A 27,549-nucleotide genomic window follows, 5' to 3' on the forward strand; every position below is an offset into this window, starting at 1 on the left:
ATGAAAGTCCTGTTCGTGTGTCTGATGTTCGTAGCGGCAGCCGTCCAGGTGAGATCGACTGTAGAAGTGCAGATTCCACTGTACGCTAATAGCGCTTACTACTTCTCTAAAAAATGTTCAAACAAACGTACACATATGATGGCAGTGCTCATAGTCTGTTCTACTCTTAGCTGTCTTGCGCTTCCTTCTCAGCCCCAGTTTAACTGCAAGCTGTCGGGTGCATGTGGTTTCTCGCATTTATTTACACTATAGATAATATTACATCAATCATTACATCAGAAAAGTTTCTTTCAAAAGTTTTCATGTAGTAAAAGCATCGATTTTCCTCTCAAGTTCCATGTTTCTTGCCAGTACAATAGTTTAACACTTAACTATGGACTAGTAGCATGGTCAGTCTTTCCTTAGGTTCTGTCTTTGCCAACAGTTGTACTGTGAAAACCGTTATAAATGGTAAACGACTCATATTTCATTATATACACTCTAACACAAAAAAACGCACCACGAAGGGATTGTCCGAATGGGACGGAAATCGGTATATGTACAGACAAACAAACCACTACAATTTCGGAGAAGTTGAATGATTTGTTCAAGAGAGAGCTCCAGAAATTGAGCAAATCAATAACGCATTGGTCCACTTTTGACTCTAATGCAAGCAGTTATTCGGATTGGGACTGATTCAGTAGTTGGTAGAGTTGTCGGATGTCCTCCTGAAGTATATCGTGCCAAATTCTGTCCAACTCGCGCGTTAGATTGTCAAAATCCGGAGCTCTTTGCCCGTAATGCTCCAGACATTGAAGAATAATCTGGAGCTAATGATTTGGCCACTCATCGAACGTAACGGGACGTAATAGACAGGTCGTTTCGTGCACAAAATCCTGCATCGGCAACACTTTCGAAGTTATGGACGGTTGTAGAGGCAGCATGGCTCAATATTTCTACAGCGGACATCCAGTGACTTGTTGAATCCATGTTACGTCGAGTTGCTGCACTACACCTCGCTTTGTAGACCTGAACTATGATTCTGAACTCTGTTGCATCCCAGGTTGTTTGAAATGATTATGACTTTTTTCATCCGTATTTCTTTGAGATCACGCCACTTGCAGTCGTAACGTTTGCTATATACTGAGTTTCCGGCCTTCGACCTAAAGTCGATCTCTGTATGTTAACATTTCGTGGTTAGAGGCGGTGACCCGCCTAGCTTATGTCAGGTTACGAAACAAGGCTTTTATTGTGTATTGAAGGTGTAAAACTAAACAGAAGCTATAGCTGGTTAATATTAGTGGTATGGTATCAACGAACATCAGTATTGCTATGCTATCTGAATCTCAGTTGTTGATGTTGAGGCCGGCCGTGGTGGCAGAGCGGTTCTAGGCGCTTCAGTCTGGAACCACGTGACCGCTACGGTCGCAGGTTCGAATCCTGCCTCGGGCATGGATGTGTGTGATGTCTTTAGGTTAGTTAGGTTTAAGTAGTTCTAAGTTCTAGGGGACTGGTGACCTCAGATGTTAAGCCCCATAGTGCTCAGAGCAATTTGAACCATTTCAATTTGATGATGTTGAGCTGAGGTAGTTTGTGACTAGCATTTACGTTCGATAAGTGTTACTTCAACTCATGTACATTTTCCACAGGTTTTTTTCCTACATAAAATCTTTGAAATTACCACGGGTAACAGAAAACTGAATTAATGGTTCATGGTAATGAAAGGGCAGAAAAATTTCTGGTTCTGCGATGTGACTCAGATAGTTATAGAACACACCTTCGGCAGATCCCACGAAAATATGGTCTACTTGAGGAGACTGGGACGAACGGTGACACATCACTTCCTTGGGCTAAGAAGCAAGAAGCTAGATTACAAAGCCGAAGGAAGAGTGAACCTTATTTCGAGTCACAAATTAGTAGATATGTAGAGTAGATTGATATTCTATTGGGTAGTTAGAATATTGAAGCAGCAGTTGTGCAATAGAGACATATTAAGAATTAGGCTGATTCGAAATTCCTTAACGCTATGAGCAATGGACTGAAGAAAACAGTTTAGCAGATAAATGCAGTATGTAAATAATCAAGGGCTCCAAGACGAAAATAATTGCGTTTCCGTCCGAAACGAATAAACGTTCATAAAAGGTTAAGTATCCACCTCAACAGTCGAGGTCGCTGACGCACGCCGTTGCTGAAGCTTAACAACCAATGAAATTCAGTTTAAGAGAAGCCTAAAGGATTTATTGGTGGCCAACTCCTTCTACTCCATTGATGAATTTCTTAGTAAAACCAACTGATTTGTATATAAGTACAACATAACTTCTGCACAATTTCAGTGCAGTAATGTGTTCACTGAAAATTTGTGTGTGTGTGTGTGTGTGTGTGTGTGTGTGTGTGTGTGTGTGTGTGTGTGTGTGTGTAAGTATAATCTAACTTCTGCACCATTTCAGTGCAGTAATGTGTTCATTGTAAATAAGTATTACAGTAGTTGTATTACATGTTTATTATCTTATAAATAAATAAAAAACTTTTTTATTTTTTATTTTAAATTCAGTGCATTAGTATTTGTAAAATGACTCTTAGTGTTCATTAAAAAATGACGATCATTCCACTTGGGACCTGTGGAATGGTACATTAGCTTATTTGTTTTAGTTGTAAATATTTGTCATGTATTGTTGTTTTTCTGACATGTTCCACATCGAGGAGGACCTCCTCACTACGGATCAATTGGAATGAAAGTAAATCTAATCTAATCTAATCTAATCCTACTCAGAATTATCCGGTTCGAAATTCGTGTTGCGGGAGAAATTTTCGTCCCCATCAAGGGGAGGAGCAGTGGTGTCGTAAAGTTCCGGATCGCCAGACTTTGTTTCACGCCAACGTCCTGCAATAAGTTCCAAACCTCTCCGCAGTGTCTCATGGACTGAACGCATCTTACACTGTATGATGGTGATCCACTCTTCAGGTGTAAACGCTAAGCCCGGCGATCAAATTCAAATGGTTCAAATGGCTCTGAGCACTATGGGACTTAACAGCTGTGGTCATCAGTCCCGTAGAACTTAGAACTACTTAAACCTAACTAACCTAAGGACATCACACATATCCATGCCCGAGGCAGGATTCGAACCTGCGACCGTAGCAGTCGCGCGGTTCCGGACTGCGCGCCTAGAACCGCGAGACCACCGCGGCCGGCGCCCGGCGATCCATTTAGTGCTAGTCGAGAATAGTTGCCTAAGTCAGGATTGTCCAACCCGCAAGAAGCAGGCCTCATGCGGCCGAAAGGAAATATCAGTGCGATCCAAGAAGTAAGCATCTAGCCCGGAATCGATAAAAGAAAAAAAGAAAACTAAAAAAAAGATCGATAAAATTACTTTTAGGTAAAGTTATGAAAACCTGATTATTTTCAACCTGAAACTAACGTCACACGATGCTATTCTCTCATTGGTGCATCCCCGTTCTTGATGTTGCCATCCAATCCTCGGAGCCTCGTTTTAAAACAGGCCAATCCATCAGACGCACTGGTCTGTTATCTTACTGCCACTTCAGTTGCAACTGCGAAACTAGAGATTCAGAGACGCGTAATGAATTAATTTATGGAAATACATGGAGACAATTGTGGTAAAGAAACTTTTTCACAGTAGTTTTGATCACAAGTCGTGTAAGTTAAAAATCTTCCTGTGGATTGCAATTACTGCGAATGTTTGCTATCTAACAGTAGACCTACCGTTATTCTGTTATTACCGTTATGTGACATACTTCTAGAATTTGTAATTACTTATGTATAAAATTATTAAAGAACTCTCATATATAGCCAAATTAATTGCATCTTCCTTTTCCTTTTCTTTAGAATTAAGAATCATAAAGTAACATTCTTTTCCCACGTACTCGAATGTGGATCAGGAAAGCTAAAGGGCTGCACACCCCTCGGCTGCTTATTGTCTCAGGTTTCACCCTCTCCCTTCTCTGATCGTCGTACAACACAGACATGATATACGCAGATTGCCGTCATCTGTATTCAACAGACAAACTTAAAACTTTCTTCAGTTGCGTGGAAAGTGACCATTGTGCGTAGAAGGGAAAAAAAACTTTCCGTTTTGGTGGCTGAATAATCACAAGTAAATCCAAACGATTAATGCCAGTTTGGATCAAAAATAACGCGACGGAACTGAAAAGCAATAACAGCAGGAAAATATGACGCCGAGTAACATAAGATCAAAAGTAAAAATGTTTTTTGACTGCGAACATATTTTTTAATGATATTAAATATGATAATCACAACTGAAGTTGAAGTGTGATGAAGATTGGTTCAGCATCTTAATTTGTCAGGAGCTCCATTATGTCCGGTGCACGCCATTTCATCGTACTTACAGTTGTGGAAACTTTACAAAGGAAGCTGTGACTTCACCTCGTATGTTTTTGGGACATTATATCAGACAGCTCTCATCTCATCTTTGGTTTCTTTCGTTTGCCCTCCGGTGTGGCCGAGCGATTCTAGGCGCTTCAGTCTGGAACCGCGCGACCGCTACGGTCGCAGGTTCGAATCCTGCCTCGGGCATGGATGTGTGTGATGTCCGTAGCATAGTTAGGTTTAAGAAGTTCTAAGTTCTAGGGGACTGACGACCTCAGATGTTAAGTCCCATAGTGCTCAGATTCATTTGAACCATTTTTCTTTCGTTTCATGTGCATCGACGGGAGAAGTGGCGTCAAATGGGAAGTTAGTTAGTTACATGTTTCATAGATCATATGAACGATTCTTTTGTTGTAATGATGTGGACTGAGACAGTTTACAGGACATGCATACATGATTAGTGTTAACATTGATGAACACATTATTGTTTTAGTCCTGCTCATGCAGTTACACTTAATTCTTTTCCACGAGGCGGCCGAACAACACTAGACTGTAACTTGAGGCCATTAATGCCACACGGTCAATTGATTTTGTGTGTGTGTGGGCTGTGTGCGTTGTACAGGCGGTGCCAGCCCGCGACCTGCCACGACTGCCGGAGCGGCGCTCCGACGTGAGGTCGCTGAAGCCCAAGGACGCGCTGCTCCTGCCAAGGCAGCACAGCGAGAAAGGTCAGTTGCAGCTCTTTGCCACTTGTCTTAGAACCTTTGTACAGTTCCCGTGAAAAGCGATAGCAAATCTACACGTCCACGGTACAGAAATGTTCTGGTTAGCAGCATCGCTGCCTGTGTAAACCTATTCGTCATCGATGACGCAGTTGTTTACAGGGATTGTTTACAGGGGCATTGCCAGACATTTTAATCACTAAATCTTCATATTCATCTAATCTATACTCCAGAAGCCACCTTATAGTGTACAGCAGAGAGTACTTCTAGTGCCACTACCATTTCACGCTTCATTCGCGAATGATGCGAGGGAAGAACGACTGTCATTAAGCTTCCGTATCACCTCTAATTTCGCGGATTTTCTGCTCGTGGTCATTTGCAAGATTTACTTGAGACAAACTAATATGTGGCCACACTCCTCGTGGAACGAAAACTCTCGGAATGTCATTACCAACTGTCTCCTTGGTGCACAAAATCTCTGGTGCAGTGTCTACCATTAGAGTTGGTTGCGCTCTAGCGCTTACTAAACGATCTCGTGACGAAACGCGTCGCTCTTCTTTGGATCTCTCTTTTATTAATATCTCTTCTATTAATATAAACTGTGAGGGTCCCTTACTTAGGACCGATGCACTAAAACCAGTGGAACGAGCGTTTTGTAAACCCCCTCTTCTGTAGATTCCTACAATCTTGGCCTGGCATGTGCTTTTCTTACTACTACATCCATCCGGATTTTTTTCCCAGATATGTTACGGTTGTTACTACTTCCGGTGTTTTATCAACAATAGTGCAACTGAACATTAATCTATCATTTCCTCTACGCTACGGTCGCAAGTTCGAGTCCTGTCTCGGGCATGGATGTTTGTGATGTCCTTAGGTTAATTAGGTTTAAGTAGTTCTAAGTTCTAGGGGACTGATGACCTCAGATGTTAAGTCCCATAGTGCTCAGAGTCATTTCAACCATTTCCTCTACTTATGCGCTATTTGTTAGATTTATTCCCGTTCGGGATCAATTTCAGTCTCTGCACCTATTACTGATCCTATGAATGTCTTCCTGTATTTCGCCAGTCTTGTAACTTTGTAACTTCCCTACAGGCAACAGCATCGTCCTCTAAAAGCCTCACGGATCTTTCGATCTTATTCACTTGACATTTCACACACAGGGTGTCTCAAAAACATACTGACAAGCTTTAGGAACAGGTTCCCTACAGTAAAACAAGAAAAAATTTGCGATCTGAAATGCATACCTTAAGGGCTATGAGTATTTGACCATCATCCATACTGTGAAACAGATCTCTTCTACTGCAAGGACTTTACTTACCATATTATTAGAGGAGGAGGAGATTAGCGTTTAACGTCCCGTCGACAACGAGGTCATTAGAGACGGAGCACAAGCTCGGATTACGGAAGGATGGGGAAGGAAATCGGCCGTGCCCTTTCGAAGAAACCATCCCAGCATTTGCCTCAAGTGATCTAGGGAAATCACGGAAAACCTAAATCAGGATTGCCGGACGCGGGATTGAACCGTCGTCCTCCCGAATGCGAGTCCAGTGTGCTAACCACTGCACCACCTCGCTCGGTATTATTAGAGGAGGTAGTATGGAGCAAACGAAGAAAAAAATGTCCAGTAAACATGGGTCTAAAATGCAAGCTTTTAAGAGTTCTGAGCACTTGTTCATCTTCGCTAGTGTCATACACATCTCTTCTTCTCAACAAATGCTCACAGCTCTTAAGGTGTGCATTTTAGAGCTCATGTTCACTAAACTTTTTTTTCTCGTTTTCGTGTCCCTAAAGCTTGGGACATCCTGTACATATCATAAACTGTAAGGGTGTAATAACTGTTCGTTGGGGTAACCCCTCAATTAACTTTATATACCCCCTTTTCATCTCCTGAAGAACAACATGCCGAGTTCTGCCGACAAGGAAGTCCTGAATCCAATTACAAATCTGGTATAACATTCGATAAGGTCGTACTTTTTTCATTAAACGAAGGTGCGGAATTATATCGAATTCCTCCTTCAGGTCAAAGAGCTCTGCATCAACTTACGTATCGTTGTCTACTGTGCTCTGAATCTCATGGACGAACAGGGGGTGGTACGCTTCGAAAGATCTCTGTTAGCTGAAACCATCAATCGACAGAGAAGATTTTTATTTCACAGAAACGTCGTAATGCATAAATATAAAACATGTTCCATCATTCCATAACTGACGTCAGTGTTTATGCGAATCTGTCTGACCGACTTGTCAGAAAACTAAGGTGATTTGCATGTTTTTAAATAGCTTTGTAACGTTCACTGATACTAGGAATGTTTAAATCGCGACCTATAATACAACAAGTGCTAGTTATCACAAAACTGCCCTTTGTTTCGAGTCGCAACAATTTTTCGTCTATCGGACTCCGTCTTAGTTACGGTGTCGAGTGAGATTCAATATTGTAATACCTGCATGTTCAAAACAAACATTACTTGAAGTGTCTTCTATGTAGTCAGCTGACACTCGCTGTTCCCGCTGCGCTAGGATTGTAAAACCTGTTTTAAAAAACTCTCTTTCCCTTGCAGCAGGACGGGGCACAATCTCCTCCATCTTTACTCTCTCCAACCACCTCCACTCTTCCTTATCTCTCACGTTTTGTGGTAACGGCCTCGTTGCAAAGTAAAACTTGCCACATCAGTACCAGTATTCCATATGAGCCTGAGCTCTAAACACAGTGCTTTGGCCAACAACGCTGAACGGCGACTCTCAACGTTATGGAAGAAGCCAAGTCCAAATGTAAATGAACGCGATTAAAAATAAAAGTTTCTTATTAATTATACTACTCAAACATTACTGAAAGAAATTAGTAATTGATGTTTCGGTATCAAGCCATAACAATGACAGAATTAATCAATTGAAAGGTATTTCAGGCAGTTACGTCTATTGTCTGGAATTACGCTGATCACAGTTACAAGTAGTTGGAAACTTCACTTAGTTGTGAAGTCCTCACAGCCCTGATCTCAGCGAGGAGATGCCAGGCTCCCTACCTGCCCGAATATTGTTTATCGCTAAATTTTCAGGAAGAAAGTGTGTAATGGGCACGCGCAGTAATTTACAGTTATTTGAAGTGATAAAAGCAGCACTCGTTCAGATATCTTTTATGAATGATGCATTCCCAGCAAACATGGTAGGTGGTGTAAAGAGATTTCTGAACCATCACCGCAGCGTTAAGATCAGTTAATAAAATGCCATTCCAGCAAGTCTTTGAAGCTGCACAGGTCGTTTCACGATTACAGTCCCTTTTTTATGTTGCGCAGCAAATGCCAGCCATCTTTACTTTCGACCGTCTAATACATGAAGCCTTGGTGTTACCACTGAATTAACCCATAATTCTGAATGAAGTCTTCTCGCCTAGAAGGACAGCGTCATAGGTACCCCGTCCTACTTCGCCGGACCGCGCCCAGTAAAGCATGCTAGCTGCAACTACTGTCCCATACCTCGTTCACACACACTGTTTTGTAAAGCCTCCACGTCTGGCAAGATTCTGCCGTCTTCTGTCTCACAAACGACCCACTACTGCGTCTCTCCCACCACTCGTTGCCCCATCCAAGAGACACTCTCATTGGTTGCTTTTGGCCCTACTTATTTACGTTAATACATTATATCTTGCATGGTTCATAATAGTGAGGAAGTTTAGCACAAAACAGTCATTAACTATCGCCGCACTGTAGGTGAACGGAAGACACAAATCTTGGCGACAGGACCACCCTCCCCGGATTTCCTGTCAAGAAGGATGTTTCACGTGCAGTATATTTTCATCCACAGTCTGCACGTGCTGCAACAATACATCACCACAGCGCGTGCGGCACTTAAACTCTTCACGCGAGCACTACACGAAAACATACTGCCAATTCGCCGCGCCGAAGGATCAGACAATCAGCAGCGTCCGCCTCCCAGTACACGTAGCCGCTCCTTTCACTTTCCTATCTCCGCACTTGGTCAGATAAATCACTCTTAGCCAGACAGGTCGCAAACACAGCCGGGAGGAAGTACGACCAATCTAAGCGCCCATTGCCAACATAGGATCATTGCGCCGTACACAGCACAATGCTATAACAGCCATAACGAACTTCATTATGTAACACAAAGCTTAATTTGAGTCTGTAAAAAGACAAATATAAACCTAATATATCGATGTACAGTGCTAGAGCGATTGCAAAACTAAACAAGCAATTTAAAATGTTTATCTAGACAAACAAGTAATTGTATTCTGTGGAATAATTTTTATTCGAGCTCGCAGCTTGTTGTTGTTGTTGTGGTGGTCGTGGTGTACAGTCCGAAGACTGGTTTGGTGCAGCTCTCCATGCTAGCCTAGCTTGTGAATGCCTCTTCGCCTCTGTATAATTATTGCAACCTACGTCTCCCTCAACGACTTAACCGCACACACTTCTTTCTCAATTAACAGATTAATGATTCCTTCACGCCTCAGGTAGTATCGTACCAGCCAACACTTTCTTATTGTCAGACTGTGACAATTATTTTCCGCTATTAGATTCAGTACCTCTTCATTAGTTATTCGATGGTTCAAATGGCTCTGAGCACTATGGGACTTAACATCTGAGGTCATCAGTCCCCTAGAACTTAGAACTACTTAAACCTAACTAACCTAAGGACATCACACACATCCATGCCCGAGGCAGGATTCGAAACTGCAATCGTAGCGGCCGCGCAGTTCCAGACTGAAGCGCCTAGAACCACTCAGCCACTTCGTCCGGACAGCTATTCGATCTACACATTCAATTTCATAGATTTGTCTGTAGGATCACCTTTAAAAAGCTTCTGCTCTCTTCTTCTCTGAAGTGCTTATTGTCCACGTTTCAGTTCCGTACAAGGCTACATTCCAGACTAACGCCTTAAGAAAAAAAGTCATTACTTTTGATTTTATATTCTATGTTAACAAATTTATCTTTTTCACAAACAATTTTCTTCATACTGACAGTCTGCATTTTATATCATCTCTGATTCGGCTACCGCCAGCTATTTTGCTGAACAAGTAGCAAACTCGACTACTTTTAGTCACTTATTTCCTAATCTAATTCTATCACCATCATTTGATTTAACTTCACTACGCTGTATTACCCTTGTTTTAATTTTGTTTATATTGTTCCTATAAGCTTTTTCCAAGATACTATCAATTTCAATCAACGTATTATGTCGTAGACAAACGGCAAAGATCTTATTTCTCCTCTTCACTTTTAATTCCCTTTCCAAATTTTTCCGTGGTTCCTTTCACTGCTTGCTGAATATAGAGATTGAGTAACATTTGGGAGAGGCTACAGCACTGTCTCACTCCCTTCTCAGCCACTGCTTTCTTTTCATGGCGTTCGACTCTTCTAACTGTAGTCTGGTACAAGTTGTAAACATAAGCCATAATGGCGGTGTGACCTCGCGGGTTACATTTCTGTGGAACTCAAACTGATCTTCCCGAGTTATGCTTCTGCCAATTACACCATTCATTTGTTAATAAATAGTTCGAGTATTTTGCAAGCATGGCTTATTAAATTGAATTTTACACCTGTCAGCACCTCTCTTCTTTAGAATTGAAACTATTACATTGTTCCTAAAGTCTGAAGGTATTTCTCCTGTCTCGTAAGTATTGCCCACCAGGTGGATCAGTTTTGTCATGACTAGCTCCCCTGAGGTTGTCTATAATTCTGAAGGAATAGCGTCTACTACAGGGGACTTTTTCCGAGTTAGGCCTTTCAGAGCTGTGTCAAATTCTTCTCGGAATATCATATATACCATCTCAGCTTCATTTACTTCCTCCACTCTTTCTGTATTATAGTCCTTAAGTTCATTTACATGAAATTCTATGTTCGAGAGACATATTAAGTCTCAATATTCTATTATGATAACGAATACAAGTCAAAGCAATGAACTAAAATTTGTACCAAGCCTGGGATACGAACCGAATCCACTGCTCGCCATGCAGATGCGCTAAGTACTGCACCACTCTGGCAGTGTTGCTAACATAGCATTGTGGACTACCGTAGTATAAATACAAACTCCAACTGAAGAGTGGAGAAGGGAACCATCAAGATGGGCTGAGGTGTGAACTGGAGGGAAACGTACTAGTTAAACCTGCGAAGCGATTTTAGCTGCAGTGCCAGTGGCGCAATGGTCAGTGCATCTGCGTAGTGAGCAAGACACCCCGGCTCGAACCTTGGCCTAAATATAAAGTTTAATTCATTGCTTTGCCTGTATTCATTATCATAAATCTTCAAGTTTGTTTCCTCTATATAGACCCGCTACGTGTTCACCTCTCAGCCTTTCTTTCTTTATTTAGTATGGGTTGCAGTCTGAACTCTCATTATTCATACATGTGCTTCTCTTCTCTCCAAACGCCTGTTTAATTTCTCTACACGTCGTATCTGGCTTTCCCATAGTGGTAAATGCTTCTACAGTGCTGTATTTCTCGTCCAGCCATTCCTGCTTTGCCAGTTGCGATAACTGTCAGTCTCACTTTTTACAACGGCGTTGCATGTGCTCGGGGAAATATAACGCCTGTAGTTTTACCTTCCTCTTAGCCACTTGCTGTACCAAGACAGCACAGCTAAGTTGGCTAATGTCAGGTCAGATCAGTTACACATTCATGGTGACTGGCGCCCCTGCATCTACTGAAAGACTTCTGCACCTTTTCCGGGACCACATGTTTGTCAGGACTCTTCATAGATAATCACCCGTCCGCCCCGATAGCTGAGTAGTCAGCGTGACGGATTGCCATCCTACGGGCCCGGGTTCGATTCCCGGCTTGGTCGGGGATTTTCTCCGCTCAGGGACTGGGTGTCTACATCTACATCCACATCCACACTCCGCAAGCCACCTGACAGTGTGTGGCGGAGGGTACCTTGAGTGCCTCTATCGGTTCTCCCTTCTATTCCAGTCTCGTATTGTTCGTGGAAAGAAGGATTGTCGGTATGACTGCGTGGGCTCTTATATCTCTCATCTCTCCGCGAGACATACGTAAGAGGGAGCAATATACCGCTTGACTCCTCGGTGAAGGTATGTTCTCGAAACTTCAATAAAAGCCCATACCGAGCTACTGAGCGTCTCTACTGCAGAGTCTTCCACTGGGGTTTATCTATCATCTCCGTAACGCTTTCGCGATTACTAAATGTTCCTGTAACGAAGCGCGCTGCTCTCCGTTGGGTCTTCTGTATCTCTTCTATCAACCCTATCTGGTACGGATCCCACACTGCTGAGCAGTATTCAAGCAGTGGGCGAACAAGCGTACTGTATCCTAATTTCTTTGTTTTCGGATTGCATTTTCTTAGGATTCTTCCAATGAATCTGGCATCTGCTTTGCCGACGATTAACTTTATATGATCATTTCATTTTAAATCACTCCTAATGCGTACTCACAGATAATTTATGGAATTAACTGCTTCCAGTTGCTGACCTGCTATATTGTAGCTAAATGATAAGGGATCTTTCTTTCTATGTATTCGCAGCATATTACACTTGTCTAAACTGAGATTCAATTGCCATTCCCTGCATCATGCGTCAATTCGCTGCAGATCCTCCTGCATTTCAGTACAATTTTTCATAGTTACAACCTCTCGATGTACCACAGCGTCATCCGCAAAAAGCCTCAGTGAACTTCCGATGTCATGCACATCCGGCGCGCAGGTTGCCCAGTGTGGCGTGGAATGTAATAAGACCTGCACCAAGGCGGCCGGACCTACCCCGCAAGGGCCTCCCGGCCAATGACGCCAAACGCTCATTTCCATAGATATTCCTTCGATGTGGTTGCACCTAATGTCTGGCTCATTGCATCGTGGGAACTTGTTTATTTAATGTACAAAATTACTTATCTATATCTCTTCTTGAATTAAATGTTATACCCTTCATGCAAGCTCGTCTGTAAATTGCCTTGATGACCACATATTTAAGAAAGAAATACAATAATGCGCCTCTAATCTGACTCGTTCCAACCGTTACGGTGAGCCGTGAAACACTTTTCTAACATACTAGCTGCGGTAGAGAATTCGTCCTAACGTGAGATCGGAACTGGTGTGGAGCGCTGACAGCTACTTTTCTGTACCGCAGATGAGGCCGACTCGGCGGGGAAGCAGCCGCGCATCATCTACGGCAAGCAGGCGGAGGAGGGCCAGTTCCCGTGGATGGCGTCCCTGCGGCTCGACTACGTCGCCTTCTGCGGCGGCTCGCTCATCACGCAGCAGTGCGTCCTCACAGCGGGCCACTGCGCCGACGGGTCAGTACCACGTCTGCACCTGCACCGTGAGCTCTACCTGTGTTCGGATCCCCTTCAGCAGTCTCTCAAATCCACAACCGCGGAAGACATACTCGCGTTTTTGTAACCCTTTTGTCCAGGTTTGCAAGTCCTCGGTTTCATAGAAGGTAATCTGAATGGTTTCAATAACAAACTGAAATTTAGCGTCATATTGGTGTGTTAGCGTTGATCTTCAAAACAAAATAAAAGCATGTTGCTCCACTTCTATATACATCTACAGCGTGTTACAAAAAGGTACGGCCAAACTTTCAGGAAACATTCCTCACACACAAATAAAGAAAAGATGTTGTGTGGACATGTGTCCGGAAACGCTTCATTTCCATGTTAGAGCTCATTTTAGTTTCGTCAGTATGTACTGTACTTCCTCTATTCACCGCCAGTTGGCCCAATTGAAAGAAGGTAATGTTGACTTCGGTGCTTGTGTTGACATGCGACTCATTGCTCTACAATACTAACAACAAGCACATCAGTACGTAGCATCAACAGGTTAGTGTTCATCGGGAACGTGGTTTTGCAGTCAGTGCAATGTTTACAAATCCGGAGTTGGCAGATGCCCATTTGATGTATGGATTAGCACGGGGCAATAGCCGTGGCGCGGTACGTTTGTATCGAGACAGATTTCCAGAACGAATGCGTCCCGACAGGAAGGCGTTCGAAGCAATTGATCGGCGTCTTAGGGAGCACGGAACATTCCAGCCTATGACTCGCGACTGGGGAAGACCTAGAACGACGAGGACACCTGCAATGGACGAGGCAATTCTTCCTGCAGTTGACGATAACCCCAATGTCAGCGTCAGAGAAGTTGCTGCTGTACAAGGTAACGTTGACCACGTCACTGTATGGAGACTGCTACGGGAGAACCAGTTGTTACCGTACCATGTACAGCGTGTGCAGGCACTATCAGCAGCTGATTGACCTCCACGGGTACAGTTCTGCGAATGGTTCATCCAACAATGTGTCAATCCTCATTTCAGTGCAAATGTTCTCTTTATGGACGAGGCTGCATTCCAACGTGATCAAATTGTAAATTTTCACAATCAACATGTGTGGGCTGACGAGAATCCGCACGCAATTGTGCAATCACGTCATCAACACAGATTTTCTGTGAACGTTTGGGCAGGCATTGTTGGTGATGTCTTGATTGGGCCCCATGTTCTTCCACCTACGCTCCATGAAGCACGTTATCATGATTTCATACGGGATACTCTACCTGTGCTGCTAGAACATGTGCCTTTACAAGTACGACACAACATGTGGTTCACGCACGATGGAGTTCCTGCACATTTCAGTCGAAGTGTTCGTACGCTTCTCAACAACAGATTCGGTGACCGATGGATTGGTAGAAGCGGACCAATTCCATGGCCTCCACGCTCTCCTGACCTCAACCCTCTTGACTTTCATTTATGGGGGCATTTGAAAGCTCTTGTCTACGCAACCCCGGTACCAAATGTAGAGACTCTTCGTGCTCGTATTGTGGACGGCTGTGATACAATACGATATTCTCCAGGGCTGCATCAGCGCATCAGGGATTCCATGCGACGGAGGATGGATGCATGTATCCTCGCTAGCGGAGGACATTTTGAACATTTCCTGTAACAAAGTGTTTGAAGTCACGCTGGTATGTTCTGTTGCTGTGTTTCCATTCCATGATTAATGTGATTTGAAGAGAAGTAATAAAATGAGCTCTAACATGGAAATTAAGCGTTTCCGGACACATGTCCGCATAACATGCTTTCTTTCTTTGTGTGTGAGGAATGTTTCCAGTAAGTTTGGCTGTACCTTTTTGTAACACCCTGTATATCTGCATCCATAGTTTAACGTGCGTGACAGAGGGTACTTTCCATTGCAGATAGTGTCTCCTCCCGTTCCATTCAACATACGATGCGCGACAAGAATGTTTCCTTAAACGCCTCTGCACGCGCTGTAGTTAGTCTAATCTTGCACTCGCGATCCCTACAGGAGTCATACGTAAGCGATTCTAGTACATTTCTAGAGACCCGGCCGAGATGGCCGAGCGGTTATAAGCGCTACAGGCTGGAACCGCGCAACCGCTACGGTCGCAGGTTCGAATCCTGCCTCGGGCATGGATGTGTGTGATGTCGTTAGGTTTAAGTAGTTCTAAGTTCTAGGGGACTGATGACCTCGGAAGTTAAGTCCCATAATGCTCAGAGCCATTTGAACCATTTTTTTCTAGAGACTTCTCTTAAACTATATATGAAGGTAGTATCTGTTCCGGAAAGAACAGATACCACTGATGACCGTGCAGCTTCTCTAGAATGAAATAACAATTAAATCGACACCCTAGCTGCAAACAGACGTTGATATACATCATTGGGGACATGTTGAAAATGCGTGCGCCGGCCGGGACTCGAACTGTATATCAACGCCTGTTTGCAGCTAGGGTGTCGATTTAATTATCATTTCATTCTGGAGAAGCTGCACGGTCATCAATGGTATCTGTTCTTTCGGGAATAGACATTACCTTCATATATAGTTAAAATATGGCTACCTAGCCTTTGACCTTGTGCGAACGCACACGCTATGCCCCAACTCGTACGGGACTTGGTACATTAATCTACCACGAGTAATGAGTGTGACTGGCAAACATGTATTAGGCGCACTACGAATGTAGTGGTGTGGACATGTTGGGGATGTGGGTCTCACGGGGAGCGTGCAAGGGATAAGTGCCTGCAGGCACACTATCCTCTGTGCCCTCGGTGGCTCAGATGGATAGAGCGTCTGCTATATAAGCAGGAGATCCCGCGTTCCAGTCCCGGTCGGAGCACGCATTTTCAACACGTCCCCAATGATGTGTATCAACGACTGTTTGCAGCTAGGGTGTCAATTTAATTATTATTACTTCTCTTAAATCTGGTTCTTGAAGCTTTATAAGTAGGCTTTCCTGGCATGCTTTTCGTCTACCTCCAAGCCAATTCTGGTTATTCAGCACCATCGTGAAACTCTCCCGTCGTTCAAACAAACCAGTCAACATTCGTGATGCTCTTCTTTGTATGCGTTCCATATCTCCTGTGAGATCTCCTCTGGCACGAGTCCCAGACACTTGAGCAATATTCTAAGACGTGTTGCACGAATATTTTGTAAGCAATCTTCTTTGTAGTCTGAATGGATTTCCTTAGTATTCTGCCAACGAATCTTAGCCTGCAACTTGATTTACTTACGGCTTAGCCCATCCGATCAGCTGTTTTCAGAAAGTGCTTTATTATAGATAATCACTTCATGTGAAAAGTCTGAAGTAGTTACTGATATTGTCTACAAGGTCATTAATATACAACGAACAACAAGGATTCTAAAACATTTCTCTGAGGCAAAAGTGGAGTTAGTTCTACGCCTTTGACTCTCCATACATGAGGAAATGTTGCGCCCTTCCTATCGAACATCCTCAAGCCCATCACGAAGTTCGCTTAATGCTCCATAAGATCATTCTTTCGATAGTTAGTGTACCTCTTCTACTATATCACCTCGATTTCAGAAGTGAGCAAATACTACGTCTACGTGATTAACCTGAGCCATAGCTTTCAGGATTTCATGTGAAAGAAGTATGAGTGCATTTCACATTATGGATATTTTCGGAACCCATGCTGGTTGGCATGAACTAGAACATCCTGTTCGACATACGTCATTGCATTTGGGCTCTTATGTTTCAAGATTGTACAACAGATGTCAGGGTCACGGGACGATAGTTTTGTGGGTCGTTTCTGCTACCCTTCTTTAGGAGAGTGTGACCCGTTTTTTCTTCCAACTTTTTTCACTTTTCACTTTTTTCCACGGTAGATTCCTATTAAAAGATCGCTACCATAGCCGTAATTTCTTTATAGAATTTGATAGAGATTCCATCGGACACTGGAGATGTGTTCAATTTCAGCTGTTTATCTACGGAGCGTTCCAGCAGAAATGGTCGATATTCAGGGATACGACAGAAAAGATCATTAGAAGCAAAAAATTCTAATAATCGTGAGCTCTAAAATGCGTAGCTTAGGAGCTATGAATACTTGTTCAGTAGACGAGATGTGTTTCAAAGTAGCGAAGATGAACAAGTCCTCGTAGCTTTTAAGGAATGCACTTTAGTGCCGAGTTTACTGGTCATGTTTTTCTTGTTTTGATCCATATTACCGCTCAAAAGACGGAAAGCAAAGACTTTATAGTAGAAGAGATCTGTTTCACAGTATCGCAGATGAAGAACTGCTCATAATTTTTAAGGTATGCACTTCACAGCCAATGTTTAGTAGTCAATTTTTTCTTGTTTTGGTCCATACTACCTCCTCCCAAAATGTGGAAAGCAAAGAGCCTGTAGTAGGAGATATTTGTTACACAGCATCTCAGATAAAGGACTGCTCATAGCTCTTAAGGTATACGTTTTAGACCCAATGTTTACTAGACTTTTATGCTACTAGTGATCGTTCCTGTCATATTCCTGAATATTCTCCTGGAACATCCTGTATATCACTCATCTTCCGAAAGCTGAAATTTTAAATTTAGCATTTGAGAAATCTTTCACGCAGGAAGATCGTACAAACATACCGCCGTTTGAGTCTCGTAGAGATTCCCGTATGGAGGACATAGTGATAGACATCCCTGGTGTTGTGAAGCAGCTGAATGAGTTGAAAATAAATAAATCGCCAGGTCCTGATAGGATTCCAATTCGGTTTTACAGAGAGTACTCTACGTTGGGCAAGAGATTAGCGATAAATGCAAGCTAAGTATGGAGCCAATACAGTAAAGTCCAGAGCGACTGGAAAAAAGCGCAGGTGACGCCTGTATATAAGAAGGATAGAAGGACAGATCCTCAAAATTACAGACCAATATCCTTAACATCGGTTTGTTGCAGACTTCTCGAACATATTCTCAGTTCGAATATAATGAACTTCCTTGAGACAGAGAAGTTGCTGTCCATGCATCAGCATGGCTTTAGAAAGCATCGCTCCTGCAAAACGCAACTCGCCCTTTTTTCACATGATATCTTGCGAACCATGGATGAAGGGTATCAGACGGATGCCATATTACTTGACTTCCGGATGGCGTTTGACTCGGTGCCCCACTGCAGACTCCTAAGGTACGAGCATATGGGATTGGTTCTCAAGTATGTGAGTGGCTCGAAGACTTCTTAAGTAACAGAACCCAGTACGTTGTCGTCGATGATGAGTGTTCATCGGAGGTGAGGGTATCATCTGGAGTGCCCCAGGGAAGTGTGGTAGGTCCGCTGTTGTTTTCTATCTACATAAAGGATCTTTTGGATAGGGTGGATAGCAATGTGCGGCTGTTTGCTGATGATGCTGTGGTGTCCGGGAAGATGTCGTCGTTGAGTGAATGTAGGAGGGTACAAGATGACTTGGACAGGATTTGTGATAGGTGTAAAGAATGACAGCGAACTCTAAATATAGCTAAATGTAAATTAATGCAGATGAATAGGAAAAAGAAACCTGTAATATCTGAATACTCCATTAGTAGTGTAGCGCTTGACACAGACATATTTGGGCGTAACATTGCAGAGCGATATGAAGTGGGACAAGCATGTAATAGCAGTTGTGGGGAAGGCGGATAGTCGTCTTCAGTTCATTGGTAGAATTTTGGGAAGATGTGGTTCATCTGAAAAGGAGACCGCTTATAAAACACTAATACGACCTATTCTTGAGTACTGCTCGAGCGTTTGGGATCCCTATCAGGTCGTATTGAGGGAGGACATAGAAGCAATTCAGAGGCGGGCTGCTAGATTTGTTACTGGTAGGTTTGATCATCACGCGAGTGTTACGGAAATGCTTCAGGAACTCGGGTGGGAGTCTCCAGAGGAAAGGAGGCGTTCTTTTCGTGAATCGCTACTGAGGAAATTTAGAGAACCAGCATTTGAGGCTGACTGCAGTACAGTTCTACTGCCGCCAACTTATATTTCGCGGAAAGACCACAAAGATAAGATAAGAGAGATTAGGGCTCTTACAGAGGCATATAGGCAGTCATTTTTCCCTTGTTCTGTTTGGGAGTGGAACAGTTGTGGTACGAGGTACCCTCCGCCACGCACCGTATGATGGATTGCGGAGTATGTATGTAGATGTAGAGAGTATTCACTGGGGCAGTACTGCTGAATTTTCCTTTGTAAAGGGGCACTTAAAAAGGCAACTCAACTTATCCGATTTCGCTTTGCTACCCTCAACTTCCGTTGCTGCATCGTCCATGAGTACCTGGACACTAACTTTTATACCACTAACAGCCTTCATACACGACCAGAATTTCTGCGAGAGAGTTCTTATAATATTCCGCTACGGCAGTCTTTGAAGCCTTCACGCATTTCTCTCTTGACAGCCAAAAGCGCTTCATTCAGTGTATGTCTATCTATAGATCTACAATCTGCTTTATAACTATTAAGCAATAGTTTCTTTAGAAGCTTTTTTACAGTGACTGTGTACCATGCGGTAAAAAGCCTGAGTTGGATGCACACATAACTTATTAAAAACCGGATTCTGCCAAGGAAAAGTCCTTATGGTATTTTTATCGACGTTTGAATTTAATATGAAGTAAAACGTCGTGTTTTAGATAAAAGAAATTACCTATGACCTATTTTGACCTCGTAGATAAACAGTGATACCTGAATTGCTTAAGAATGCTTTTTTTAAAAAAGAAACTGTCTAAAAGTATGTTGTGCAGTGTTCTCATATCAGGCCTTGTGGGCTTAGTTTGTTGAAGCTGTCCTGCCACAAAAACTATTACGTCACTGCGAATAAGAGGTGATTCTGTTCCAGTAAATGTTAGTAAAGTTCGACTGATAGGAAAGAGATGGGTAATTTCAAGTAATTTTATGTTGCAACCAAACGTTTCGGTTACTTTACATCAGTAACAACTGGTATAAGACAAAAATTGAATTATGATGAACAAGGAACCTATTGTATGAAGAAGTCCATAGATATAGGTTGAGTGATTGTAATCGATCTTTGCTTTGCATAGCCTAGAGGCCATAGAATTATGTCACAGTTTTTCCGCCAGTCAATATCATTTTACTCTGTTTCTGTTCAGTTTGCAAACGACACATAAAAGGAATAGTCGTCGGCAAACGGCAGTACAATCCCGAACTTCTCTATAGTTTTGCCGTCATGGGAATGATATACGTAATTCCTTGCACAGTATATGCTGTTTTGAATATATGAAAGAAGTTGAAGTTGCGTTCCAGTGTATAAACACAGACCCTGCCTTTCACAGGCAGTGTGTTGCCAATTACGCCAGCCAACTGCCTGAAAGCATCAGCTTGCCATAGACTCCTCCACTTTAGTTCCAGGTTCTGCAGAGAGTCTCCCAAAGTGGTATTTGCGACTCGGAGTCAAAGGATATCGTGCGTAGTTTGGTTCATCTAAAGCCCACAATATCGCCTATTTCTGATTTCGAAATATGATACTGGATTGTATGGTGTATCAGGGAACAGGTACACATTCATATCACAATTTATGAATGATGAAGAGTATCCTGAAGTTTGAAAGATTCGTCAGGAAGAGTCAACGTTCAAATACGAGGTGCATTCAAGTTCTAAGGCCTCCGATTTTTTTTCTAATTAACTACTCACCCGAAATCGATGAAACTGGCGTTACTTCTCGACGTAATCGCCCTGCAGACGTACACATTTTTCACAACGCTGACGCCATGATTCCATGGCAGCGGCGAAGGCTTCTTTAGGAGTCTGTTTTGACCACTGGAAAATCGCTGAGGCAATAGCAGCACGGCTGGTGAATGTGCGGCCACGGAGAGTGTCTTTCATTGTTGGAAAAAGCCAAAAGTCACTAGGAGCCAGGTCAGGTGAGTAGGGAGCATGAGGAATCACTTCAAAGTTGTTATCACGAAGAAACTGTTGTGTAACGTTAGCTCGATGTGCGGGTGCGTTGTCTTGGTGAAACAGCACATGCGCAGCCCTTCCCGGACGTTTTTGTTGCAGTGCAGGAAGGAATTTGTTCTTCAAAACATTTTCGTAGGATGCACCTGATACCGTAGTGACCTTTGGAACGCAATGGATAAGGATTACGCCCTCGCTGTCACAGAACATGGACACCATCATTTTTTCAGCACTGGCGGTTACCCGAAATTGTTTTGGTGGCGGTGAATCTGTGTGCTTCCATTGAGCTGACTGGCGCTTTGTTTCTGGTTTGAAAAATGGCATCCACGTCTCATCCATTGTCACAACCGACGAAAAGAAAGTCCCATTCATGCTGTTGTTGCACGTCAACATTGCTTGGCAACATGCCACACGGGCAGCCATTTGGTCGTCTGTCAGCATTCGTGGCACCCACCTGGATGACACTTTTCGCATTTTCAGGTCGTCATGCAGGACTGTGTGCACAGAACCCACAGAAATGCCAACTCTATGGGGGCGATCTGTTCAATAGTCATTCAGTGATCCCCTTCATTAAACTGTCGCACCCACGAACGCACTTTCGACACATCCATAACTCCATCACCACATGTCTCCTTCAACTGTCGATGAATTTCAGTTGGTTTCACACCACGCAAATTCAGAAAACGAATGATTGCACGCTGTTCAAGTAAGGAAAACGTCGCCATTTTAAGTATTTAAAACAGTTCTCATTCTCGCCGCTGGCGGTAAAATTCCATCTGCCGTACGGTGCTGCCATCTCTGGGACGTATTGACAATGAACGCGGCCTCATTTTAAAACAATGCGCATGTTTCTATCTCTTTCCAGTCCGGAGAAAAAAAAATCGGAGGCCTTAGAACTTGAATGCACCTCGTAAGTGGGATAGTGAAGTACTGACAATAGATGATGTGCGTTCGCAATTCTCTAAGCCTGTAAATACTGCAGTACTGAATATCACAGTTGATAGTTGAGCTGAGGAAGAATAAACATCCCTAAAAAGGATAACTGCAGAAGTGAGACAGATAAATCTACATCTATACATACATTCTGCAAAACGCTATGAAACACATGACAGAGGGTGCTCCTCATAGTACCAGATATCAAGGTAGCTTTCATTTCGATTCGTGTATGGATTGCTGGAAGCGTTCTTGCTAAAATGCTTCTTTGAGTAGTGTAATTAGCTTAACCTTGTCTTCACTGTACCGCAGGGGACGGCAAGTAGGGGGCTGACTAATTACTGTTTGGGGATAATTTGTAAGTAGCTTTTCACGCGATAATTGGCGTCTGTATTCAAGCGTTCTTCCAGTTCAGTTTTTTTCAGCATCTTAGTGATGCTCTAGCTTGGGTCAAACGAAACAAATGCTGGTGTAAGAAATAGGAGAGGAAATGGATCTCGATTCTGGGGACATAACCTTTGAAAACTTGCAATCAAACAAAGCAGGAAGGCTTCCCAAAAGACGAGCTCGTTATAATTAAACTGATGGTGTTCCGAGTGCTCCAGTGTGGGCTGTATACATTGCAAAACGCTGAAACATTGTAGATATGTTTATCAATTGGTGTGCTGGCAGAGTACACTGAAAAATAATAGTCCCACTTTCTACCACTGGGTGAAAATATGGCACTGTAGGCAGTCAGAACGCGAAATGCTTCCGATTCTGATGTCAATATGCTGTTTGTCACTTGGTGACAAGCGTTAAATTCCTTAATTTTATTGTTTTTAAGTCATCGTTGGTGCCAAGGGTTAAGAAGGGTGAAATTTTCCGTAGAAAACCCGATGGCTACTAAGAAAAAGATCGTCCATTACTGGTAAAGTTGTTTTATCAGAACGGCAGCAATAGCAGCGATGCATTGCGAGAATATCGCCGACAGAAACAGCTGCGAAGAAGCCTCATGTCAACAAATGAGGTAAAGAATACAATCAAGAAATTTTAAGAAACAGGTGAATTATGTGGAGCAGCAGGGAGAGGGAGGCGTCTATTCACATGGCAGTTGTCGATGAAGTTGCTGTAACTATAGCCAACGGCTTAGCACGTTCCGCAAATTCTGCAGCCAATGCTCGAGCTGGGTCATAGGAATTGTGTCTCCTCTGGTCAATGCTTCAAACGATTCTACGACGTATCTTACGCTGGTAACCTTACACGTTTCAGAATGTGCACCAGATGAAGCACCAAGATAGCTTACAATGCATTGACTTCGCCCTTCATTCTTTGGCACGCATGGAGAATATTCCTTGGACGGACGAGACACATTTTATTCTGCACGGTGCCGTGAATGCACAGAACTGTCGCACATCTTGCAGGAACATCCACGGCACTCAGCTTGTGTGACTGTGTGATGTGGTTTCACAAGCTCCTGCATTTACTGAGAGGAGATGGTACGTCGCCGGTCTGTTTAATGTATAGTGACATCCGCACATTGTAAGACCCATCTTGTGCAACACTTGATTCCAGCTTTACAAGAACGCAACTGTGTGCACATCACTACTTTCATGCAAGATGAGGCCACACCACATGTCTCCTGTAAGGTGAAAAATTTGCTTCGAGAAACCTTTGGTAGCGACCGCATCGTCTCTAGGCGATATCCATGTGACTTTTGGTTGTAGGGGGTATCTGAAAGATCGTGTCTGTCAAGGATGTATCAGGACTCTTCGGATCTGAAGGATAGCATACGACGACATATCGCTCTGATTACATCGGATATGCTATGAGCAACTGTCGACTATGCCGTGTTCCAGAAGCAGAATTTTTCTGAGGCAGGAGACCATATTGGAGACATGTTGCAACTTGTAACAATATCCTAATAAACATGCCAGAACCATCGTTATCATGCGTCTGATCGTCCCTCCCCTTTTCCTGCACACACACCGCATTCTGACGGTTTACAGCGCCATATTCTCGTTTGGTGGCAGAAAGTGGAGCTATTAGTTCTTCAGTGTACTCGGCGAGCGCACCGATTAATGAACATACTTGCGAAGTTTCAGCGTCCTGCGGTGTATGCAGCCCACACTGCACCGCTCGGAACATAGTAATTTAATTATAGCCACCGTGTATCTAAAATCACTGTAGTGTGTGGTAATCAAACGATTACTCACGTTAGTGAGTACAATCAATGGCACTGGAGACATGCTATCGGACTTTAAGAAGAATATCATCCACACTATCTCAAAGCCAGCAATGAAAGACGAAAGTGAGAAATAACGCACAATCCTGCAGCCATGTTACTAACCTGAATAAAAACATGAAGGCAGAAAATAAAATAGAGATTCTGTTAGATGACCAAGAGATTAACTAAAGGCACCAGAGAGGCAGTTCTGGCTTTATGCTTATTAGCGTAAGAAAGACTTAAAAGAAACGTCAAAATATTTCCTTAGGGTCTGTCGGCCCAGAAGGACAAAATATTTGAAACCCTCAGAAAAACCCTATACGGTATTGGGAAAAAGGGGTATAGTAAGGGCCACCTTTCAAGTTGTCATAAAGATAATAAAAAATGGTTCAAAATGGTTCAAATGGCTCTGAGCACTATGCGACTTAACTTCTAAGGTCATCAGTCGCCTAGAACTTAGAACTAATTAAACCTAACTAACCTAAGGACATCACACACAGCCATGCCCGAGGCAGGATTCGAACCTGCGACCGTAGCGGTTGCGCGGTTCCAGACTGTAGCGCCTTTAACCGCTTGGCCACCACGGCCGGCAAAGATAATAAATCAAAAACATATTTTGGTACAGATCATTTTGTTGTTAGTCAAAGTATTCGCCTTTAATGTTTATATACTTTTGCATGCGTTCAAATTTAATCTCAAAATACATGTTTCAGAAGATTTCAACAGCTCCTTGTAGTGATGAAATTAGCTGTCTACTAGCAATAAGCCATTAATTTGACAGTTTCTTCCCTCAAATAATTAACGGTTTGACGTGCTGTGTGGCACCTGCCAATATCGTAATGAAGAATTATGCTAAATTTTCTATTGTTTTTTACTGATTCCAAAGATGGCTTGTGGGAAACAAATTTTTGTATATTATTTAGTATTAGCAGCTCTTCAACCTTATAAAGCAGGGTTGTATAGACTTACTCATACCGCGGGCTGCAAACCACTCTGTAAGGGCCGCAAGAAGGAAAAAGAATTTAAAAAAAGTACGTATTTATGTAAGCCTATTTCTGTGCTCGCTTACCTATGTTGCAAAAAGTTCGCAGAACTAATGAATCGGTTCGTGGAGCTCATTGATCCATGGCATGTACAGTAGAATACACGAAGCACTGACGACTGAACAATGTCGTTCCCTGCAGGTCCCGGTGAAGGTCATGTTGCCGCGATTGTATTGTTGCGCAAGTGAGCAAGTTCAAAAATAAAATGTTGTGACACAGGATGTTATCGAATAGGGACACCTCTTCCCTAATGCCAGCTATACTGGCGTGACTCAAAAGAACTAAATTCCTCAAGGACCCACCCTCTCCTTTCCGAGAGGGTAAAACATCACAAGAACGAACTGTAAGGGCCGGGCGACCGTCAGAACAATGGCGGACCGCTTGCTGTGCGTGCTTGCCCTAAAGCAGTGGTAGCACCAAGATAGCGTAACCAGAGAAAAAAGCGATCATTTTCTTGCTATCATTTCGTGAACGAACCACTGTTGGTTTCGGTGCATTTTGGAACGGCCAAATTGATTGCCGCTAAGTTTCCGGCTGCCAGCGAATGCACCACACCTGAGTTTCGTCTGCTACGGAGTTGTTGTAATCAGATTTGGCATTTTCTCGTTCGACTGTTTTGAGGATTTCCTTACACCAATTGAAACGAGGCTCTTTGTAAGCTTTGGGGCGAATTGAGTGGAATACATTAACGACAGATCTTTCCATATCTGAATATTCATACTGCATTCTTCGACAAGCTTTAAGGATTACTGTCTCACGGCAAGTCACCTGTCACTAATCTTCAATTATGTACCGTCCAGTATCCATTTCTTTTAACAACGACCTATTTAGGGTCGAACTCCATGGAATTGTCGCTGTCACAAGCACAACCACTACGAAATCCTGCAAAGGAACGATAATAGATTTTTCTAAAACTTATTGATTTTCAAAAGTTTAACGAAGCGATTCGAGACATTCTTGTTGGTTTACACCTTATGCAAAAATCGTAAAGAAATCATCCAACGAAAAATTTTACGTGAAATTATCATGGTTTTCGCAACAGATTAAATGTTCACTGTAGACAAACTGTTCGACCAATTTCTAAGTAAACTAACGTTCCTGAGACACCGCGGTGCCTATGATTATATTTAGAGGCAGACAACATGTTTCGGAGAGGATTTACAATGCTTTGAGTTCAGAACTGCAGTTTCATAAAAACAGAATGAGATCGATGGCTTCTGTACTGTAGCTAATACACATTCATAACATCCAGAGAGAAAGAGAGAGCGAGAATTCTTTGACATACAAATTCAGAGGCTCAGTCCTTGCCATCAATATTAAGCAGTTTCAGATATTGTTGGAGTCTGAATCCAAACGACCAAGCAAAAAGTAACACGCTGCGCAAGGAATTCAAAACAGTAGATCTATACTCATTAATGGCACTCATGTGATAACCAAGTTAACAAAAATCTGATATCCCTCATAGGCTATATTTTTCGTGCAGTGTTTGTCTAAGTAGGGAGTTCGTTAAGATGATGAAATTTTGGAATCCTACGAAACACTTGACAGACGTTCCAGATACTTCTGTAATGATTTATGGTTTTGTCTTACGAATGGTTCCTCAGGTGAGGTATCTTGTCCGCAGGGTGACGCAATTCGCGATCAACCTGGGCACTATCTCATCGGACTTATATCCTGAGGACGCGCTCTCGCTGGTGTCTGTAGACGCCGTCGTACATCCCGACTACTCGTCCGATGGCAGCACCACCACTTCTGACGTCGCCGTTGTGCGTCTTTCTGAAATGGTTACGCTTACAGGTAAGACAATACTCACACAAAAGATTACTACAAATAATTATTTTCTCTATTTTTTTTTACTGGAAACACAGCTATTGCAATCATAAGAATGCAAAATATACCTTGTATGTGACCAAGTCCGAAAATCCGCTATTGTTCGATTCTCTGATAATGTACCTCTAAATTTTCAGTATTTTGAGACTGTCTTCTACGATCCAAGTGTATAATTAACAGATCAGTTTGCTGATTAATTTCATGTTGTGAGTGATTTCTACTAATGTTTTAGCCTTAACACCATTTACCACGTAAGAAAACCCTTTGCCCTGACTGTAGCAAATGATAGCATTTACGCTCAGGTAATTCCAGTGCTTCATGAAAGATGCAAAAAATTATCTTTATCTCTTCTGAAATGTGTGATTTCATTTTAATAATTACG

At 42.8% G+C, this 27,549-nt stretch overlaps 1 protein-coding gene across 1 annotated transcript; it reads left to right on the forward strand.

Annotated features, from left to right (window-relative positions):
* On the forward strand, positions 1-27,422 carry LOC126155787 (putative serine protease 42). The gene is made up of 5 exons (XM_049916252.1): positions 1-48; positions 4,947-5,052; positions 13,126-13,291; positions 26,962-27,134; positions 27,400-27,422. Exons 1-5 carry the CDS (start codon positions 1-3, stop codon positions 27,420-27,422), a joined length of 516 nt encoding a protein of 171 aa, XP_049772209.1.
* The last annotated feature ends 127 nt before the right edge of the window (positions 27,423-27,549 follow it).

This window comes from Schistocerca cancellata, chromosome 2 (genome assembly GCF_023864275.1).
Source record: "Schistocerca cancellata isolate TAMUIC-IGC-003103 chromosome 2, iqSchCanc2.1, whole genome shotgun sequence".
In the NCBI taxonomy this organism is placed as follows: Eukaryota; Metazoa; Arthropoda; class Insecta; order Orthoptera; family Acrididae; genus Schistocerca; species Schistocerca cancellata.